The 21,240-nt window shown below is 38.3% G+C and overlaps 1 protein-coding gene across 2 annotated transcripts in view; it reads left to right on the plus strand.

The window, feature by feature from the left end:
- Positions 1–21,240, plus strand: part of BRWD1 (bromodomain and WD repeat domain containing 1) — a 43,709-nt gene that overhangs the window by 6,119 nt on the left and 16,350 nt on the right. For both annotated transcript variants that reach the window (XM_083500452.1, XM_083500453.1), the window contains exons 7-29: positions 1,282–1,442; positions 2,285–2,506; positions 3,909–4,009; positions 4,343–4,413; positions 4,856–4,956; positions 6,737–6,777; positions 8,617–8,715; positions 9,329–9,479; positions 9,610–9,744; positions 10,350–10,478; positions 11,578–11,803; positions 12,912–13,097; positions 13,528–13,711; positions 14,224–14,317; positions 15,296–15,436; positions 15,759–15,844; positions 16,437–16,629; positions 17,605–17,703; positions 18,298–18,405; positions 19,728–19,852; positions 19,943–20,025; positions 20,436–20,547; positions 21,152–21,213. In XM_083500452.1, the coding sequence (XP_083356578.1) occupies positions 1,282–1,442; positions 2,285–2,506; positions 3,909–4,009; positions 4,343–4,413; positions 4,856–4,956; positions 6,737–6,777; positions 8,617–8,715; positions 9,329–9,479; positions 9,610–9,744; positions 10,350–10,478; positions 11,578–11,803; positions 12,912–13,097; positions 13,528–13,711; positions 14,224–14,317; positions 15,296–15,436; positions 15,759–15,844; positions 16,437–16,629; positions 17,605–17,703; positions 18,298–18,405; positions 19,728–19,852; positions 19,943–20,025; positions 20,436–20,547; positions 21,152–21,213 (2,910 nt within the window). The remainder of the gene's footprint in view (positions 1–1,281; positions 1,443–2,284; positions 2,507–3,908; positions 4,010–4,342; positions 4,414–4,855; positions 4,957–6,736; positions 6,778–8,616; positions 8,716–9,328; positions 9,480–9,609; positions 9,745–10,349; positions 10,479–11,577; positions 11,804–12,911; positions 13,098–13,527; positions 13,712–14,223; positions 14,318–15,295; positions 15,437–15,758; positions 15,845–16,436; positions 16,630–17,604; positions 17,704–18,297; positions 18,406–19,727; positions 19,853–19,942; positions 20,026–20,435; positions 20,548–21,151; positions 21,214–21,240) is intronic.

The following is a 21,240-nucleotide window of genomic DNA, read 5'->3' on the forward strand; positions in this document are numbered from 1 at the left end:
CTGTTTTGTTTTTTGTGCCCTGCCACAGTAGGGGTAAGAAACTGAAACTGTAAAATAAGGAAATAATTCATAGCATGAAAGATGGGAACAAACTATTACTATATGTTCACACTAATGCTTATATATTAAAATAGCTGGTATTAGTTATGCTGAACTTTACTTAAAAGTAAAATAATGGGAGACGCAACTCCTACAGGGCACAACTCCTACAGCAAGCATTTTGTCCTTTTCCCAGCTGTTTATATTATAATATACTTCTGCAATACCACATAGCCATTTGAGGTGGACATTCCCCAGAGGCTCATGGAGGACAGTTTTAACACTGGGATGGCTCCTCTCTGACTGGGCAGGCAGGGTCAGATGTAGATGCTTGCTGGAGGATTTCACATTCTCCTGTCTTTTGAGCTTGGCACTGACATAAATCAGTGCCTAATTTAAGCGACTTCCCCCTTATTTTTCTTGTTTTTCTTTCTCTTTCAATTTTCCCTTATTTTGAAGCTTCATTCCATTTTTGTTCTGGTGGATTCCCCCCCCCCCAAAAAAAAAAATTTCAACAGGGGAGGAGGACAAAGGCAGGCTCAGCTGAACCTGGGAGGAAGAGCCACACAGCTCTTTGAGGAAAAGTTCCCCCGAGCCCCAGGCTCTCTAGGGAGCAGGAAGAGCTGCACATCTGGTTACTGTGGTTCCAGCAGGCTCCTTCTTCCCAGCTGATGTGCATGGCAGTGCAGTAGCAGCAAAGGGCTTCCTGCCTCCCATATCATGGGGGAATACATGCCTCCACAAAGTTTATGCCTTTGCAAGTGAAAGTGAAACATGAGTAGAGATTCCTGAGAAAAGTGGTAAGGCCTATTGCCTATTTTTAATCATGCCACAGCGCACATAAAGAAATAGGTGCATCGTGCATGCAGGTGGCCTTTGCCACCTAGAAAGAAGGAAATATGATGGATAAACATTCAGGAATTTTTATTAGTTGAAAAGCTATGAAAGGAGGATATTTGTGATAGCTCAGAATATATTCCAGATCCTAACCCTGGTAGCATCTCCAGTTCAAAGGATCAAGTGGCAGGTGGTTCTGCCATGAGATCCCAGAGAGTTGCTGTGTCAGTAGACTGGGCTAGATAGACAAATAGTTTGACCTGGTGTAGGGCAGTTTCTTACGTTATTGTTTTGAAGTTTTTTTAGAGTACTCCAACCAGCATAATTACCTTAAATTCAGGTTTACGTCGGCATGATGACTTTTTGAAAAATCCTTAATGAATGTTTGACTTATTTCTCTTCTAGTGGAAGTAAATTATGCAAAACAGTTGACCGGATGTACAAGATCCAGTTCTATATTCCAAGGCAACATGTATCAGCATATGAAGATGCACAGAAGAATTCTTGGTCACCTCTCGGCAGTTTACTGTGTGGTATTTGATAGGACTGGACACAGGATATTCACTGTGAGTTTCTGTGCATTCTGAAATTTTGTCCCCTGTAGGAAAAAGTGAACTGTAGCAGAACCACCCATCCTTGTTAACGTATTTTACATGCCTTGAGAGGTAAACAACTACTTCTGTGACAATTGTTCACTTACTTTTTTATGTCTGCCCCTTGAAATTATTTATATTTTATTTCTCTAAAACAGATGTGTATTTTTGCTGAATTTATATTCTGTTCTGTTTAGAGTGGTTTTGTGTAGAATGGTCTACAGATGTAATGTTTTTTATAATTTTCAGTTTTACCCTAACCTTGGGACCTTATGGTGAAGGCTGGATTAAAAAAACTTACAAAATTAAAAATAATATTATAATTATTTATACACACGTAAAGAGAAATTTCTGCTTTTTTGGTGGATAACACTTCTGCTTTTTAAAAGTGGTTTTGCTCTTGAGTTACTGAGCACTCACAAACAGTAATCAGAAATCTAATACATATTTTAGTGTGTTCTGTCACACAGCAATATTTTTGTCTACTTTCCAGTAAAGCAGCATGGTAAACTTCATGAATGATAAATGAATAGAAAAGAAGCACTACAACAAATACTGTCTCTCTTGCTCACTTGTTCTTTGTTTTAGCTAGACTGATTCATAGATGATAATAATCAGCAGTATTGGCCCTATTTTATTAAGGATTTTCTTGTTTTATAGTATTGCTACTAATTTATCTCAACTGAATTTTGGAATTCTTGATGCTTTTGTATGTGGGTCTTTATGTTTGTTTGTTTTGCTTATTTGTTTTTAAGCATATTTCAGACTTCTCTAATGTGCCTTTCAGCTTAAAATGAATTTTTTTCTCTCTTTAGGGGTCAGATGACTGTTTGGTTAAAATTTGGTCCACACACAATGGCCGGTTACTTGCTACACTGAGAGGCCATTCAGCAGAAATCTCTGATATGGCAGTAAACTATGAAAACACAATGATTGCTGCTGGCAGTTGTGATAAAATTATCAGAGTATGGTGCCTCAGAACATGTGCTCCGATTGCTGTTCTGCAAGGACACACAGGATCGATTACATCTTTGCAAGTAAGTTTTTAGCTAGCTGCATGTTGCTTGTTTTTGTGTGAAACGTGCACTAATGTATGCTCCAATGTTTTTAAAAGTTGAGCCTTTTTCTACTGTACTTTGGACACTAATTTATAAGTTTTCTGTAAAATGAGGCAAAAGCTGTTTATCCCACTGTGAATTATTGGAGATTCGGTAAACAACCTGTATTTTGTTTTGCTTGTATCTTCAAATAAAATTATACAGTGGTACCTTGTTACAGATAGGTAGCCGTGTTGGTCTGCCATAGTCAAAATAAAAAAAATTCCTTCCAGTAGCACCTTAAAGACCAACTAAGTTAGTTCTTGGTATGAGCTTTCGTGTGCATGCACACTTCTTCAGTGGTACCTTCTTCAAGTGGTACCTTGGTTTACGAACTTAATCCATTCCAGAAGTCCATTCTTAAAACAAAGCCGTACTTAAACCGAGGCTCGCTTTCCCTAATGAGGCCTCCCGCCACCGGTGCCCTTCCACCGTTCAGCTTGCGTTTGTAGAACGAGGTAGAGTTCGCTAAACGGAACACTACTTCTGGTTTTGTGGAGTTTGTATACTGAATAGTTCATAAACAGGGCTGTTATTTAACCAAAGTACCACTGTACTTTTAAACATCGATGAATATAAGTTTGGGAAATCTGAGTGAAATTGTTTGCAGTTTTTGCAGCGTTCAGTACTAGATTAGTTTCCTCATAGAAGATTAAATGACAGGAAACTAATGCATATGTTATGCATCAGTTATGCAGCTTCCAGCTCAAAAGCTGTTGGCACAGTGGCAGTGCATGTGTTTTTCCAGGTGTTATAGCACATGTACCTGGTTTTTCCACAACTCCCAGCTGTGTGTATACAGTAGCAGTGACACATGTACTACCGTTTGATGTGTAAAGAAGTCCTTTATAGTGGCTGATAATACAAAAGCGTCCATTATGAGACTTAAATAGTCAGTTCTAAGGTACAGTATTCATTGTCTCCTCTTGTACTAGTATTCTATTATGGTTTCATTTTTGTTTAGTTTTGCTTTCTGATATTTTGCTCAGTTTTATTCATGCTCAGCTTTATTCAGTCACATTGTACATCATTATACTATGTCTTATTCTCATAGTATAACATTAGCATTGTATAAATTATGCATGGTGTATGTGTATTAATGCCAAGTAAATATATGTAATAGAAAAGTCTGACAGGTTATCAGTTTATATCATGTTTGCGTTAAGTGAAATTTAACATTTGATGTTCAATAAAAATACTTTTGAATATTTTGTAGAAGATGCATGGAAAGGAAACTTGGTTTAAAAACTGAAAATAAATTTTAGACAGTGAATGTCAGTGCATATTGTTATCTTGTTTCCTTTAAGATGCACAGTAACTTTCAATTGGTTTTAACTTACAGTTTAGTCCATTGGCCAAAGACTCAGTGCGCTACATGGCTTCCACAGGTGTTGATGGAACAATTTGCTTCTGGCAATGGGATACCATTTCTATGAAATTCAAGTATGTAACCATCTTTAAGTTCTCACGATGCAAAGCATTTTAGTTCTGTCAGATCAAATTTTATATTGTGACATAGAAAATAAAGTGTGAGCTTCAAAACAGGTAATAGTCTATTCAGATCCTTTTCTTGAAAATATAAAGCAGTATAGAAATGAAATAAAGAATACTGTTGAAGTAAGCAAAATAAAAATGATACTGCAACTGTTCTGCAACATATAGGTGCATGAAGAAATTTGAAGCAGGCTTTATTGTATTTTCTAAAATGAATATCTTTGTGGAATTCATTGTACTTTTTTTAAAATGTATTTTTAAAACCTGTTTTTGTTTCTAAAGTAACCGGCCACTGAAATTCACAGAAAAACCTAGACCTGGAGTTCAAATGCTTTGTTCTTCATTTAGTGTTGGTAAGTATACATGCTAACGAAGCAGGTTGTTCTGTCTTCAGTTGAGAAACCATAAATATTTTTATTTTACTTTTGCTAAAGCATGTAAATTAAAAGTATTACTTCTTATAGTGATGGTAACGTACCTTCTTCATATATTATACAGAATTCAGAATGTATGGTACTTTACAAATTAAAAAGGTTTTAATTGAAGTAGAATACCTTTTTAGAATGTTAAGCATTGATGGCTATGCATTCATCATCATCTAGAGATAGACTTTCAGTGTTATAATAAGTAGTTATATTAGTTCTAGAAATAATGGGTTGGGTCCAGATTAAGCTGGTTGAACTTCAGTCTTTTTGCAATCAGTGGGACTTAAGTGCAACTAACCCATCTGGATCCAATCCATATTTTTATATCTTGCTGCCTGTTAGCATTCTAAACTACTATTTAAATTTTCAGGTGGGATGTTCTTAGCAACTGGAAGTACTGACCATGTTATCAGAATGTATTACTTTGGTTCTGAAGCACCTGAAAAAGTTGCAGAGCTAGAGAGCCATGCTGTAAGTAATTCAGTGTTAAATTTCAATGAACTTCTCTTTTAATTATATATATTTACATTGAAAGAAGCTGTTCTAAAATCTCACTGATGCAGACTTAAGACCTGATGTTAAAATCCAGGTTATTGCGGTTGACATAATTAGGAGGTGGAACAAATTGTACTGTTAACAGATTGGTTCTGTTACAGGTTTTGTGTGAACGTAAAACCCTGATCATAGCACAGTGGCCACCTTTTATACATTCAGAATCTCAGCTTCATAAGTCAGGAAACGCAGGCTTCATGCACCCTTGCATGCAATGGCAGAAAAGCCAGCATTGTGTCTGAACCAGGAAACAATGGTTAATTGCTTTTAAACAAGGCAGGATCGGGAAGCCATAATTTAAATTTGGAATATTATGTGTACCACTGAAAGCACCATTTCAAAAAGGATTATTTATTATTTAGTTTTTTAAATGTTTTATAAATATGTATACATTATAATGTTAAAATATTCATAAAGTATTCCACTCTAAGAGAGGATACATATTTCATTGTAAAACATATGCAACCATAAGTAACCAGCACTAATCTTAAAACAAAAAGCAGAGCACAATATTAGACAGCAAACTTAACAGCATGCAAATACCTGAATGAAGTCTTGACCTGATACTGGAAAAAAATCTAGAGTTGGTGCCACATGAGCCTCAGACAGGAAAGATGCTTTATATCTTGAGTGCTACCATAGAGAAGGCCTCCTCACATAATGTACAACTCCTAAAGGTGAGATGCAAAGGAGAGCCTCCTGGAAGGTGTTAATGCAGGCTGAACAGTGTACTGAGACACAGTCCAAATTCATTAGTTCCACACTGTTTAGGGCTTTATAAATCACCAGCAACACTTTGAAATTAGACGAGAAAAGTATTTGTGCATTTATTTTAAAACTTGTGTTGTAAGGCCTCTGTATGTCTTCTCACTTAGCAGCCTGGCCCCCATATACTGTACCAACTGCAGCTTTTATGTTGTTTTCAAAGGCCGTCCCATGTAGAAAGCATTACAGTAATCCAGTTACAGTGGTGCCTCGCAAGACGAAAATAATCCGTTCCGCGAGTCTCTTCGTCTAGCGGTTTTTTCGTCTTGCGAAGCAACCCTATTAGCGGATTAGCGCTATTAGCGGTTTAGCGGCTAAAAGGCTATTAGCGGCTTAGCGGCTTAGAAAAAGGGGGGGAAGTGGGGAAAAATCGGAACACTCGCAAGATGTTTTCGTCTTGCAAAGCAAGCCCATAGGGAAAATCGTCTTGCGAAGCAGCTCAAAAACGGAAAACCCTTTCGTCTAGCGGGTTTTCCGTCTTGCGAGGCATTCGTCTTGCGGGGCACCACTGTAATGCAAGGTTACCATTGTGTGGTTCACTGGGGCACAAGAGCAGAAGGTGGTAATTACTCTCGTGCCCAGATTGCAGTTTCCAGACAAATCTGGCTGACCACTTTGGAAAACAGGATGCTGGGGTCAATTAATGGACATTTGGACTAATGTAACAGGGCTCTTAAATTCTTGGCCCTACTCATAATTCAACTGGAGAATAACCAATTTTTTCCTATACATGGACAGTCCCAGTTGCTGCATCCATCTGTCCCGGGAGACAATGGAGGAGTGTGCCTTCGGGGGTGAATTCAAAACACTGGAGAGTTACAGTCCTTCATCTTTAGAATTAATATTCCTTTAATCACAAAACAGGAGTGGAGTGACTTAAGCATTTAATGGGCATTGTTTGCGTTCTATTGTAACACAACTTTCTCTCTTGTAGGACAAAGTTGACAGCATTCAGTTTTCTAATAATGATGACAGGTATGTTACACTGAGAGATGCTGAGTGGAAAAACCAGTAAACTGGAGAGTCCTAAGAAAATCTAGCAATACTGTAAAACAGAAAAACAGTTTAGACCAGTATGGAACAGAATTCAAATTGGAGTTGAACTCTCACCAGCCCATCTAGCATGGCCAGTGGTCAGGTATAATAAATTTTTGAGCCCAACATCAGGAGTGTACAGGTTTCCCATCTTAGTTACAATGCAGACTTATATATAGACTAATGTAGAACTTTTAGTCTATTTTTTTCTCTGCACCAGTTCATAAGAAATTGCCTTATGCTTAACTGGATGTTGCTAAATTCCTGGTTTCTTCACACTGAAGGTTCATTTTTTTCCTTTCACAGCATGGTCTGATTTTTCTTCGTTTTCCTACAAGTGAAAGATAGCAATTTTGGAAGGAAGTAGAGGAGCATGACTTCAATGTCATTCACACAAAGTTACTTTTAGTGTAAGACAGGGTTAGGGAGCCTGTGACCCTCCAGATGTAGGGCTCTAGTTCCCATCATCCCAGACCATTGTGCTGTGAGGATGGTGCTGATGGAAGATGTAGTGGCACGTGCCCTGTGGAACGCCCTCCCACCAGATGTCAAAGAGAAAAACAACTACCAGACTTTTAGAAGACATCTGAAGGCAGCCCTGTTTAGGGAAGCTTTTAATGTTTAACAAGTTATTGTATTTTGGTGTTCTGTTGGAAGCCGCCCAGAGTGGCTGGGGAAACCCAGCCAGATGGATGAGGTATAAATAATAAATTATTATTATTATTATTGCCCAGCAAGATCTGGAGGGCCACAGTTTTCCTGCCCTGGTTCAGGAAATAGTATGTGCACGAAGTCTTTTGATCACATATACTAGATTGGTGTAGGAAAGCACTGGATGTGCAGTTCTAAAAAGTCTAGAGATGCACTGTTTGACCTTTATTTAGTTCAGGGGTGAGGAGCCTTGGACATGGGAAGTGAATGCATCCCTCCAGGCCTCTCACCCTTGCAACGCCCTTCAGGCCATACTATTACCCCAGCAACACTCATTTCCAGACTGTTTTGCACCCTCCTTTAGTGTTTTTGCCAGCAATTGCCATCACTTCCCTCAGTGCAGTAACGTATGAACTTGATGCTCTTCTCTGACACCCATGCTTAGGCCCCACTCAGGAATTTTCTTTTGCTTGAGAGAAAGAGAAATCACACAAGTGAGATCTTTTGAGTGATTTCATGGAGCAAGTGGCTTGTTCATCTCTTAATGGGGCGCATGGGGTTACGCTTCTCGTGTACCACCTGAGAGTTGCCACTGCCAACCTATGAATGAGGATGGAAATAATTTATAAAGTAGTGGATCAAGAAACATCATGGATTAGAAAGACCAGTGGGACTTTTGTGATTATGCCCTCTGGTACAGAAGACTTTCACCTTTTTTAAAAAAAACTGCTCATGGCTGTTTGGGGGCTGGTACCCACAACATTCTTATCTATGGGCACCTCAGATGTTTTTTACCAAAACAGAGCGCAGAAAAAGATAATCCATTGAGTAGGGTGTTAGGAAGGTGTTGTATACATTTTGTTGTAATACAGCACTCCTTTACTCTGGAGTGTGGTGGGGAGTTAGATTCACTTCCAAATTTTCTGATTGCAAAGCTGACTCTCTCCTATGTCCTTGGGAAATGTGTTTGAACTAGTTGGAGGCAGCCTTTGGAGAATAGTGTTCTCCAGTCATACCATTTTTGTATATGCAGCTTGCATATTTAAAACTTCTGAAAGGTGCCTCTTAAATCTGAACACTATGCTTATCTTTTATATGTCACATAGTATCTTTTAAACTTATGCCAAGGTTCATAAGTGGCAGCAGAGATGGAACAGCTCGAATATGGCGCTTTCAACAAGCTGAGTGGAAGAGTGTTTTGTTGGACATGGCTGACAGGCTATCTGGGTATGTGTAGTGTATTTCATTTATATGGGGTATTAGCATTAAGTGACTATGAAATGTACTATATTATTGTAATATATAGTTACCTTGTTTAGTCAAATGAAAGCTTCTAAGTAGGGTGGGAGTGTAAAACTTGTTTTTGTTGGAAAACAGTCATGAGTATGCTTAGCTGCTCTAGTGGTAAAGTGGTATATCTTGCAAGGAAGTTTTAGTCTTTAAACTGCTAGTGTGAAGTAGGAACACCCATCAAAGAAAAGGGAAGAACCACCCGGCTTTTGCTTGCTTATTTTCCTCATTTTCTGGCATCCTCTATGTTAATCTGACACAAACTTGAAAGCGCTGTTACTGCTTCATTCCCTTTCCAGAGCAAGGAGTGCCTGTCATTTTCTAGCACACCAAGGTAATTGATGCTGCTGGCTCCTGCTCTAAAATGTTTGTTTCAATCTTTTCTGTGAACAGATTCCCAATATAATCTGACACTTGCATTTCAAGAAGATTAAATTTAAATTTTCACTTGAATAGTTTGTTAGATCTCTAGATCAATACTTTGTTTAACTTTTTTTTAAAAATGTTAAAAATTCTAATGTATTGAAATGGTTTAATTTATTTGAAATAGTGATTTGTGTTCCGAAGAGGACAGATATATGAAGCCTAAAGTGACCATGATAGCTTGGAGTAAAAATGATAAGCTGGTGGTTACTGCTGTGAACAATCATCTGCTGAAAGTGTGGAATTCTTATACTGGGCAGCTTCTTCATGACCTCACAGTAAGCACTGATTCAGAATGAGGCATTTTATATAAACATAGATCAAATATTGTATTCTACATTCAGTCTTTGAAAATAAGAATTCCAGCTAACTTCAAAAGTAACATCTCTTTCTACTCCTATTCAAAAGGGACATATGGATGAAGTGTTTGTTTTGGAACCCCACCCATTTGATTCCAGGATTATGTTGTCTGCAGGCCATGACGGGAACATTTTTATCTGGGATATAACAAAAGGCATTCAGATAAAACATTATTTTAACTTAGTAAGTATTATTTCTCTTCAAGCAATTTGTGTTCTTTTTTCCATTATGTTCAGCATTTATCCACTTGTCTGAACAACTGTGATAAAGAGCTACATAACTTATTGTCTCCTCTATTTATGAATGCGATCCATTTAGTCCGTAAGTAGAGCACTGCCACTTCGTGCATGCAAAACGCAATAGAATGCTTCTGCGCATGTGTGAAGCACGCGCAGCAAACCCGGAAGTAAACACTTCCGGGTTTGCCACATTCATAACCTGAAAAGCCTCAATGTGAAGCAAACGTAACACGAGGTATGACTGTAGAATTAAACAGGCCTTGTACAGCATTTATTTAAACACTGCCCTTTTGTTATTTGCGATCAGAAGTCTCTTGAATATTACAGTTGCTTCTAGTTCTAAAATTGGTGTTCTGTTTCCTATTGGTATTTTTTTGCTGTGTGCCAAATTATAAAATTAAGATATTCATATAGACCAACATAGTGCACTGTAGTAAGTGGCAAGTGTTGCTTGTTGTTCAGGAAGGAGACACTTTCTCTAATGAAATATTTGTCAATTGCCTGCTTTAAAAATAGCAAAATACTTGTAAGTTCTGTGTTGTTATTCAGATTGAAGGACAAGGACATGGTGCTGTCTTTGACTGCAAGTTTTCATCAGATGGACAACACTTTGCCTGTACAGATTCTCATGGGCATCTATTGATATTTGGCTTTGGTTGTAGCAAACCTTATGAAAAGGTATTTTTTCAGTCTTTCTCAATTATCATTGCTAGAAAAATTAGTAGTGTTAATAAATGCATTTCATATTCAGCTTTTATTTCTTCTGAGCTTGTTGATTTCTGCTTCATGTGTACTGTATAGTATAGACAATCAGTCTTTAGGCCCAATTCCAGTGTAACCTTGATTGTTGGGACAGTGAATAAGCTTGAGTGCTTCCTTCTCTTCTTGCAAACCTTGCTTGAGAGGTGCCTCTGATTTGTTAAATCAATTTCCTGTTCTGTCCAAAACAGGAAGTGGCATTTGAGTGCTGCCTACAAGCCTAGTTTCCAATCCTGCTTTACAGCCATTGATTAATTGATTAAATCACATGTCACTGGTTTGGTTATCTTTAGAAACTGTGGTTTCTAATTGAAATCTGCTTTTAAACTGAGCATATGAACTAGAGTGAAGGGGATGAGGAATTGCTCAAGCTCATTACTTATTTATGCTTCAACAAACCGCAGTGTGTTAAAGCTGCCGAGTTATGTTTGAACCAAGCCTCAGTCAACTAAAGCTTCATTTGATAAATGTGTTAAGATAAAATTTAATCAGAGGGTTAAGACAAGGGCATGCTAAAAAATAAAGATCATTTTGATTTTTGAATAAAGTGCCAAACTGTTGAGGTTTTAGCTAGTCAGTCTGGTATTGCCCCAAACTTACCGAATCCAGTATGTTTCCTCATGCTGAACCTATATTCTGCAGTTCTATACAAAATTGTCACCCTAATTGTTAAAAATACACTGTCTCATGGGATATTCAGAAAATAATATTCAACTGGGAATTTTGTTAATGGATAACATTGTATTTCATGGAGTTAAAACTTGAAAAAAGGTGCTACAAAAAACAAAATGGAGGAGGAGGTGAACTCCTACTAGGTGTTAGAAACATTGGTTTGGGAAACAACATTGAGTAAACTGTTTTAGCTCAATGAAAATAAGGCCTATGAAGACCCTCTGCTTCTGAGGAAGTCCAGTGTGTTTGAAACATGTTGGCTTCTGGTGTACTCAGTTTACTATAGTATGTAATGTCGTTTTCCTCCCTGCAAAGTTGATTATATTTAAGTTTCATTTCTTTCTAGATTCCTGATCAGATGTTCTTCCACACTGACTACCGACCACTGATTCGAGATTCTAACAATTATGTCCTAGATGAGCAGACTCAACAGGCTCCTCACCTCATGCCCCCACCATTCTTGGTAGATGTGGATGGAAACCCTCACCCAACAAAATACCAGCGGTTGGTACCAGGAAGAGAGAATTGTGCAGATGAGCATCTGATTCCTCAGCTGGGATATGTAGCAACAAGTATGAATGGCAGTCTTCCACCTCTAACTTTGATCTCATGAAAACACAATACAATCCATACTGTAGTCTTAAGTAGTTATGGTGTTTTGTTTAGGGTATGCTATGTTAGTTATGCCTTCAACAAACACTTTTTGGATTTTTTTGTTTTGTATTGTGCAACTTGATTGGTTAACAATGTTGTTTCTTAATACTCAGTGCTTTCCTTTTGAAAAGGAATCAGGTCTTAAAAACAGTCAACTTTATTTGTTAAAATCTAAGACGGTATTTCTTAATCATTTACTTGAGATCTCGGGTAGAAAATCAACCAAGATATACAATTTTCTAGTGCATTATTTTGCTGCAGAAATTTTTCCATTTCCTAAATTCATTAGTAGCAATGAATGGATGCCAACTGAAAATAAATATTAGACAGTGGACAGTTTAACTTCATTGAATAAATACAAGTAAAATTAATATGCTAATTGGATCACTCTCTAGGGCAGGTTTCCTCAAACTCTGCTCTCCAGATGTTTTGAGACTACAGTTCCCATCATCCCTGACCACTGGTCCTGCTAGCTAGGGATCATGGGAGTTGTAGGCCAAAAAAACATCTGGAGGCTGAAGCTTTTCTGATGCAAACACAAGAAATTCCAGTTCAGAACTCTGGAAAACCCATATCACTGCTTGAGATAGTTTTTCAAGTTCTGAAGTAGGCACAAATTTAGATTGCTCTCCAAAATTATAAGAAAAAGGGTTAGGTATGGCCAAGGATACTTTCTCTTTGCTTTCTTTTTAAACTAGTGCATATAAGTTCTAAAATGTTTTTGAACTCTGGAATGTAAAAAGCAGCTTGGAGATTCTGGAAGGCACCTGCTAAGCAAGTGTCTTAAGGAGGAAATGGAGAGCTTTAGCATCTCTAGATCCTAGCCATGACTGCTAAAGACCTCCATTTCCCATTTATTCAGCAGAGTATTGACTGTTTCAGGATGACTGTGAGAGCAGGCAAAAAATTAACAATGTAGATGATTTTGTATTTTAAGAGATTGGTGAGAATAGGTTCAATATTCTGACAGTTGTTCTTAATTCTGAAATTGTTAAATGTGTGTGCTTTTCATTTAAATTTTGTAAGGTGATGGAGAGGTCGTGGAGCAAGTAATAGGCCAACAAACTGCTGACCAGGAGGAACCGGCTTTGGAACCTAGCATACTTGATGGCATGATTAGACATTTACAACAACAGCAAGACCAAAGAATTGGTTCAGATCAAGACATGCTTCCACCTGGGCCACAAAATGGAGATGAAACAGCTAGAAGAGGTCAGTGCTTGCTTTGAAGATTAGTGGGAAATTATAAACTTTTGCTGCTTACTAGTATCTCTGACATAAAACATACTGATGTATCATGGTATCACATTACAGGTCAAAAAGCCAATTTGGGACACCCATCTTGTCTCTCACAAAATGAGAAATATGGCTGTCTCCATGGTGTCATCTCTTTTATATAACTTCCTCCCCTTTGAAACATGACTTTATTCCTATCATTACTGTTTATTCCACCTTTGGAAGTTACTAATGTCCAGCTAGAATGTGTAGATCTTTTGTAGTAAATACATAAATCTCTTGGGTCATCCAGAAGAGTACTTGGTCTGAAATCTACCATTATTCAGTAGAAGATGCAACATGCCAAAGCTATTTGCTGCTGGAATGTTTTTACTGCATGTATTTTATGAATATCTCTTTCTTTTAGATTTCCGGAGGCCAAGCTCTGATATCCAGTCCCCTCCTAATATTGGCCTGAGACGTAGTGGTCAAGTTGAAGGTGTGCGCCAGATGCATCAGAATGCTCCAAGGAGTCAGATCGCTACAGAAAGAGACCTCCAGGCTTGGAGACGGAGAGTAGTTGTTCCAGAAGTGACACCCAGTATATTTAGGTGTGCAGGCTTACTGAACTAAAGATTGCTATGGAAGCAAGTTATAAGTATTCATACAGTTAATTAAAAATTCAGGCATTTGAGAAATATTTTTTCACTTGGTTTTAAAGTATCATTTTACTGAATACATCATTTGATCAGCATAAACATGCTGTTTCTGGTCTGTTTAGTACCAATTTATTCCCTTGCCCTAACTTTAGAATCCAGTTCTCTTTTAACCTTTCATGTTCATACTATTAACTCTAGATTAGAGCCTCTGGGCAGGAGCTATAACACTGCTGCTCTACATGCTATTTAATTTAGTTTTATTTCTGTTCTGCTTCTCATTCAGTCACTCCTGCCAAAGTCCAGCATTAATTGAAACTCATTTTTACATAGCATAAAACTGGTGTATACATGCATCAGCTTTCCTTCAAACCAGAGTTAGCAACAGAACTGTATACTGTATGTACTTTACCTTTCACTGATGTGATTCTGCTTTGTCTGACAAGCGTTTAAAATGCATTTTTCAGAAATCAAATGGAGTATAGGGTTGCAAAAGGAGAAGAAGAGAAACGCATATATACAATGGAACAAAAAAGGAAGTTATATCATTCATCAGAAAAGGTAGGAAATGTAAAAAATAGAATGTCTTATGAGTAACATGAGGGTACACAGGTTGTTACTCAGAGAAGAGATTTGAATGCAGTAGAACTGTGTGCAAAGCTTGTTGAGTGACAGAGTTGCAGCAGTGAATGTACAGTGGTACCTTGGGTTACATATGCATCAGGTTACATACGCTTCAGGTTACAGACTGCGCTAACCTAGAAATAGTACCTCGGGTTAAGAACTTTGCTTCAGGATGAGAACAGAAATCACACAGCAGCAGTGGGAGGCTCCATTAGCTAAAGTGGTGCTTCAGGTTAAGAACAGTTTCAGCTTAGAATCCGTATACAATATTTCCTCAAATCTCTTCTATGCTCTTAAACGACTTCTTCACATTTCAACCAGGAATAAATATTAGAGTCCCTGGCATCTCCAGTTAGGACTGGGAAGGACCCATATATGGAACCCTGGAGAGCTGCTGCCAGTCAGAGTAGGCAGTGCTGAGCTAGATGGACCATGGGTCTGATTCTGTCCAAGGCAGCTCCATCTGTTCTAATGTAGATACAATAAAAGCGAATAGAGATGATAGCAGTCAAACACCTGAAGGACTGTTGCATAGGTGCTTGTTCTTTGCTACCTTAGAGGGCAGGAGTAGATCAAATTGACCTAAGTTACAGGGTAAATTTCAGTTGAATATTGGTAGAAGCTTTTTGACACTGGTTCAGTGGAACCAGTTGCCTAGAAGGCTTGTAGGTTCTCCCATGTTAGAGGCCTTCAAGCAAGGGCTGTACAGCCTTCTGTTGGTTCCCTGACTCTGGATTTCCTACATGAGCAACTGGCTAGACTAGATCACTACAAAGCCTCGTCTATGATACTGTGACTACTTGAATGTTTTTCATTTAGAATTTGACAGATTAGGTTCCTTGTATCTCCTTTCCAGTAATTTGTAATGCATACTTCCACCTCTAACTTGGCTCTTCTTTAATGGTCCTAATTCAGAGTGACTCAGAAGATTCACTCATACAATCCAAGAGAAGGCTTTATAGACGCAAATATGCTTCGTATCAAGCACGGAATAAGATTGAACAATCTGATTCTTCTAGTGAAGATGGAGATGGAGGTTCAGGATTCATTGAACAGGTGACTGCTCCGATTTCATGTTAGTAATTAAAACTATCAGAAATTCTGATTTCCATTTGTTTGTTTTCAAAGCCCTAGCTTTTACCAACAAAGGCAGGGTAGATACAATTATTATCAATTAGATACAATTAGCAGAGCCCCCTTCAGTGCAGATAATAAGTAGGAAGCTCACATTTCAGTGATGCATTTTATTGTGTTGTACTTTGTAATCAGTTCTTTCTTAAATATAATTTTCTTTTGTTGTAGTTTTGTAAATCTTCAACCCTAGTGGTGATAAAAGAGAGAATGAACAACTCTAAATATTTTCCCATTTTTAATCTAGGAGGCAGAAGAAAGTGATGGGATGAATTTGTCTTCCCATGAGGAAGAATGGAAGAGTGACAGCAGAACCAACAGTGATAGTTCCAGGTAAAATCAGTTTCAAGTATCAGTTTGTGATGTTTGTGAGCCTTGGCAAAACTACATTTTTCCTTCTGAAAGTAACTTTTTTTGGGGGTGGAGATTATTTGTGATACAGCTAGATGTTGTGCTGGAAATAATGCTGTTTGGTGTTTAGCAGCAAATTAAGGGATGTTGAAAAGTCAAACTTAAGAAACTTCCCAGATTGTTAGATTTTAATTAGTACCTTGCAGTAATATCAATGACACATCCTCTATATTGGGATGTTTCTGTGTACTCTGGTGGGAAAAGGGAGAGAGAGGCTATCTCTTCTGCAAACTGTGTTCAGAGCACCAGGAGATGTACTGCCAAGAAGAGGGGAGAAATTGCCACCTCTTTTAGAACTCTATGGTTCCTCATTGTAGTTTGAATGTTTGAAATTCTATGTACGTGACTTTATAGTGTGCCAGTTACAGAACTACTGTTGAAATTAACATTAACAGTCAGCTTTGAATAATATCCAACAAACTTTAAAAATAGTTCAAGTGCAGTCAGTTCTGAGCTAGTAGAGATCTCTAATTTGGCTGTGTGTGTTTCCCCTCCCCCTCTTTCCCCCGTCCAGTGACTCCTCAAGTGAATATTCTGATTGGATTGCTGATGCAGGGATTAACCTGCAGCCTCCTGTAAGAAGCTCTCGGTGCAACACTATTAAATACTGTAGTTCTTCTGAAGATGAAGTACCACTAGGAAAAATGTCTACGCGAAAGAGAAAGAAAAAAAGACGGAAAAAATACAAACCAAAACAGCACGAGGAGGTAGTGATTCTGGTTTTTGTCAGTTTTTAGATACACCCAATCAGTTATTGTGATTTAGATTTTTTCTATGCTTTGAAGACATTCTAAAAATTATTAGTGTATTTTTATGAACAGAAGAGCACAGGAGCATTTCAATCCATGACATGAACATTGTATGTCCTTGTTGGTTCATAATGCGATTCCAAACCATGACTTAGCTTCAACAAGGAAACATGCTTAAAGGTAATTGCAGCCCTATTTAAAGTGGACCTAGCCACACTGATACAAACTTTGGTTACAGCCAGGTAACACTGCTGCAGGGATGAGGATCCTGTGGCTCTCCAGATGTCATTGGGGTCTTCCCATCAGCCTTAGCCAGATTGGCAAATGGTAAGGGTTGTTGGGGTTAAGTCCAGCAACAAGTTGGTTTGGAAAATTTACCTGGTGCAGAATGATACTGTCAGAGCACTTGTGGGAGCTGGACCTTGATATCTTATAAGACCTATTCTGTATCAGTTGGCTGTCTGTTCATTTCTGGGACCAATTCAAGAAGCAGCTTTTCGTCTTCTAAGTTCTAAATGATTTGAGACAACATTATCTGAAGCATCACCTACATCTGTAAGAGCCTGCCTAAGCATTAAAATCAGGAGACCCTGCTTTCTGGTCTGCCTTTGAGACCTGTTAGACGCATGATGGAATAGAAGGGTTAGGGCTTGCCCTGCACCTTTGGCACTCCCTCTTCAGGGATTTGCAAATGACCTCATCTCTGTAAAAACTCTGAAGTCTCCTTTATTCAAGGCTGTTTTTGGCTGAATTGTGCCGTACTTGGGGGAGGGGGGAATAATTAGCTGCTTATGGGGGTTTGTGTTTTGTTTTATTTTCATGTGACTTAGAAATTTGTAAGCTGCCTTGAAAGACAGATTAAAAACCTTTTAAATAAATTAGCAGTCATAACGCTGTGTTATAATTTGGGTAATCCTTTATAAGGATGCACAGGTGAATGCACCCCAGCAGTCCTGGGAAGTTCAGCCTCCTGATTGGATAACAGATGTCAGACTCCGAAGGTCTCCTTTTGTTCCACAAATGGGTGATGAGGTAAGGGAATTTACATTGAATCTAAGCTTGATCTGGTAAAAGCATAGGTAGCCTCAGTCCTGTGATTTGCTATGTCTTGGAAAAGTAGCCATCATCCACAAGTAGCACGCTATGCTGTGGTGGTGCTCTCTTGTAAGGATTCTTTAGCTTTTAAAACTACAAAAAGGAGCAGCCACCTAAAAACAAAAGCAAAATACAGAAAACAAGCTTGGATTGGGTACTATCATGCCAGGCCACATGCCCAGCTTTCCCCATTCTGTCTTAAAGGGTTTCTGGACCTTGAGGCAGAAGCGACAGGACTTGTTTGCATGTACAGCTGATGTGAATAGCAGCATATCATAATTGGTCCTTGGGCTCAGCTTTATGCTGTGAATGGAAGGAGGAGAGTGTAGGAGTGGCTGGTTTCCTTTTCCCTCTTTCCATTCGACTTGGATGACTATGCAGTTTTGGCACGGGGGAATTGGTGAGTGAAACAGCCAGTGGGTAGCCAACCTCCTGTTAATGTAGCTAGCCTTGTAAGTAAATAGAGAAAATGTTTCTCAGCTAAATTAATTTTGAATTTCATTCACTGATTAAAAAATTCATTTTTGTTAGGCGATATATTTTCGACAAGGCCATGAAGCCTACCTTGAAGCAGTGAGGAAAAGCAATATTTGTGAACTGAATCCTCAGAAGGAACCATGGAGAAAAATGGTTCTTAGGGTAAGACTGGTTCAGCATGGGTGTTTGCATGCTACAAAGTACTTTACAATTCTTCTCATTGGTCCCCTAAAGGAACCAGTAAAGTAGGCAAGGATGAGGCAGAGGTGAGCCTAGTGAACTTCATACATGAGTTGTAGAGCCGGAAATGTTGCAGAAAAAGGGCAACCCAAATTATGAAAGGGTTGGAGTAGCTCCCTTCTTAGTAAAGGTTAGAATGTTTGGGGCTTTTTAGTTTATAGCTCAGGAAGACTTTGTTGCTTGAGCAAGCCTCAACTGGAACCTGAAGTCCTTTATAGTCCTTCCTGGCTGAAAGGATACAATGGCCAACCTGGGAAGAGTCAGTCCAATTTCACAGCAAAATGAGAAGGCATTTCAGATGTGCTTTACCTAGAAGTAAGCCCCACTGAACTCTGTCAGACTTACTTTTGAGTACTCATGCATAGGTTGCACTATACATCTTAAAATAGGTAGCCCTTTTGGCAAGGGGCCACTCGGTAACACGGTTACACAAATTTATGGTGTGACTGCACATTGAATATTGTTTACAGTTCTGGTCACTTCTCTTAAAAAAAAGACAACGTAGAGCTAGAAAAGGCCCAGAAAAGGGCAACCAGATGGATCAAGGGAGGTGATAATGTATATTTTAAAATCAATATAGGGAAAGTTTGATTAGGATCTAAAGAACCACAAGCAGAAACGAAATGGCAGTGTTCCACTGCAAGGTGTAAAATAGTCCTTCCATAAGTGGAAAACACCTGCTCCACCTTTGGATTTAATATCATCTCTGCCTTCCATTTTCCCCTGAAGTACATTTATCTTAATCTGTTCATTTATAGAAACAGAATTATGCCTGTGCTTTTGAAATGGCCAATGTAGCAGAGGATTGACCCTAAGGAAGCTTAAGCACTTGGAAATGACTACAGGGTTATACATAGTGTTTTGCTTCTAGGTTTGGGGAAGGGCCATAGATCAGTAGAGCACCTGCTTTTCATGCAGAAGGTCAGTTTCCATCCCTGAGATCTTCACGTAGGGCAGGGAGAGAATTCTAGAGAGCCACTGCCAGTCCTTGTAGATAGTAGTAAGCTAGATGGTATGACTCTGTTCCTATGATTTGAGTTTTGAATAAGTTGCCCAGTGGGAAATCTAGTAACATATACCTATCAAAAATCTAAACTTTGGGTCGGTTTTTTTGTAAGGTTATGAACTGTCTTAAGTTTGCGTTATGCCAATTGCTGCTGGGCTTTGTTTCTATTCACACTTCATATACTGTGAATAATTGCACTATTATTAATGGGATTCTTTATTATATGTCCATCTGTTAGGAACAAGAATTGGTAAAAATTGTTGGGATACATTATGAAGTTGGGCCTCCTACACTATGCTGCCTTAAGCTTACCCTTATGGATCATATTACAGGACAGCTTCTAGACAAATCATTTTCCCTCAAGTATGTATTTTTTTTACCCTTTTTTAAAAAAATGCATAATGCAGACAGTTTGTATACATTTGAAGACTAAGTTTTAATTTTTTCTCCTAGATACCATGATATGCCAGATGTTATTGACTTTCTTGTGTTAAGTCAGTTCCATGATGAAGCACGACAAAGGAACTGGCAACCCAGTAAGTCTATTTTTGTAATACTGCCGTACCCATGTGCCACCAAGCATTGAAACTAGGAAAAAATGAAAGACAATTTAGAACGATTCGCTAGCTGAATCATGGGGTGGTTATTATGATTGTAAGCTATTTCTTTATAACTGATAGGAATCAAATTTTAATGTTACAGGATCAATGATTTTTCAAACCTTTCAGTAGTGTTTGAATTCAAGAACTATTATAGATAACGTTGATAGTCTACAGATTAAACCTGTGTTGGATCATGTGACTGTCTTATTGTGTTGTGATTGACCATTTGTATAGTGAATGAAACACAGTATTTTAATAGTCACATGTTGCATTTGCAATCCTAGACTAGTTTTTAAAAAAGTTAATACGGAAGAACTGTATAGCATCTCATGTCTTTCCTACAGATGATCGCTTTCGTTCAATTATTGATGATGCCTGGTGGTTTGGAACAGTCCTGAGCCAAGAGCCATATCAGCCACAATACCCTGACAGCCCTTTTCAGTGTTACAGTGTTAAGTATGTGTTTTTAGCATGGTTACTTGAGTTTGATATTGAAGCTTGCCTTAAAAATAAAAGAGCATCCGTACCTTAACTACTGTTAGTAATCTTTCGAAGGCATGTCAGTGTTTATAATGAACCTAAAGAGGAGGAGGAAAATGAACTCTTAAGTTTACCTTTTCCTTTTCTTCTTTGGTTTTGCATTGAGCGAGAATGTAGATGCAGAGGCAGGCCACAACGCCAGCTTCCCAGCAGCAGTGTCACTGTCACTTATTAAGAGGGAGAAGGACTTGGAGTTTGGGGCTGTGCACGTATATCAGCAGAGCTCACCCAGTGCTCCCACCAGTGCATCTGCACTGATGTTCATACAGAGCATGTAAGAGAAAAGGATTGTGACTCTCCGAAGTTAAGAGTGGGAGGGTGTGGAGCAACATAAACAGGGAATTTTAAATATATTTTGTTGTTCCCTTTCTGTAATTCTTTTACCTTGAGCAAGTTTCCTAAAATCTTTTACTTTAAAATATAGCATTAAGTCTGATCATTACTGGGGATTATTACTGTTTGAAAATACCTTTACATATCTTTAAAATTTATTTTATTTTTGCTTATTTTTTTTAAATAGATGGGACAATGGTGAAACTGAAAGACTTAGCCCATGGGACATGGAGCCTATTCCAGACAATGGTATACAAAAATCAGATGATGTCATTT

This window comes from Podarcis liolepis (assembly GCF_965112155.1).
Source record: "Podarcis liolepis genome assembly, chromosome: 4".
Taxonomy (NCBI): Eukaryota; Metazoa; Chordata; class Lepidosauria; order Squamata; family Lacertidae; genus Podarcis; species Podarcis liolepis.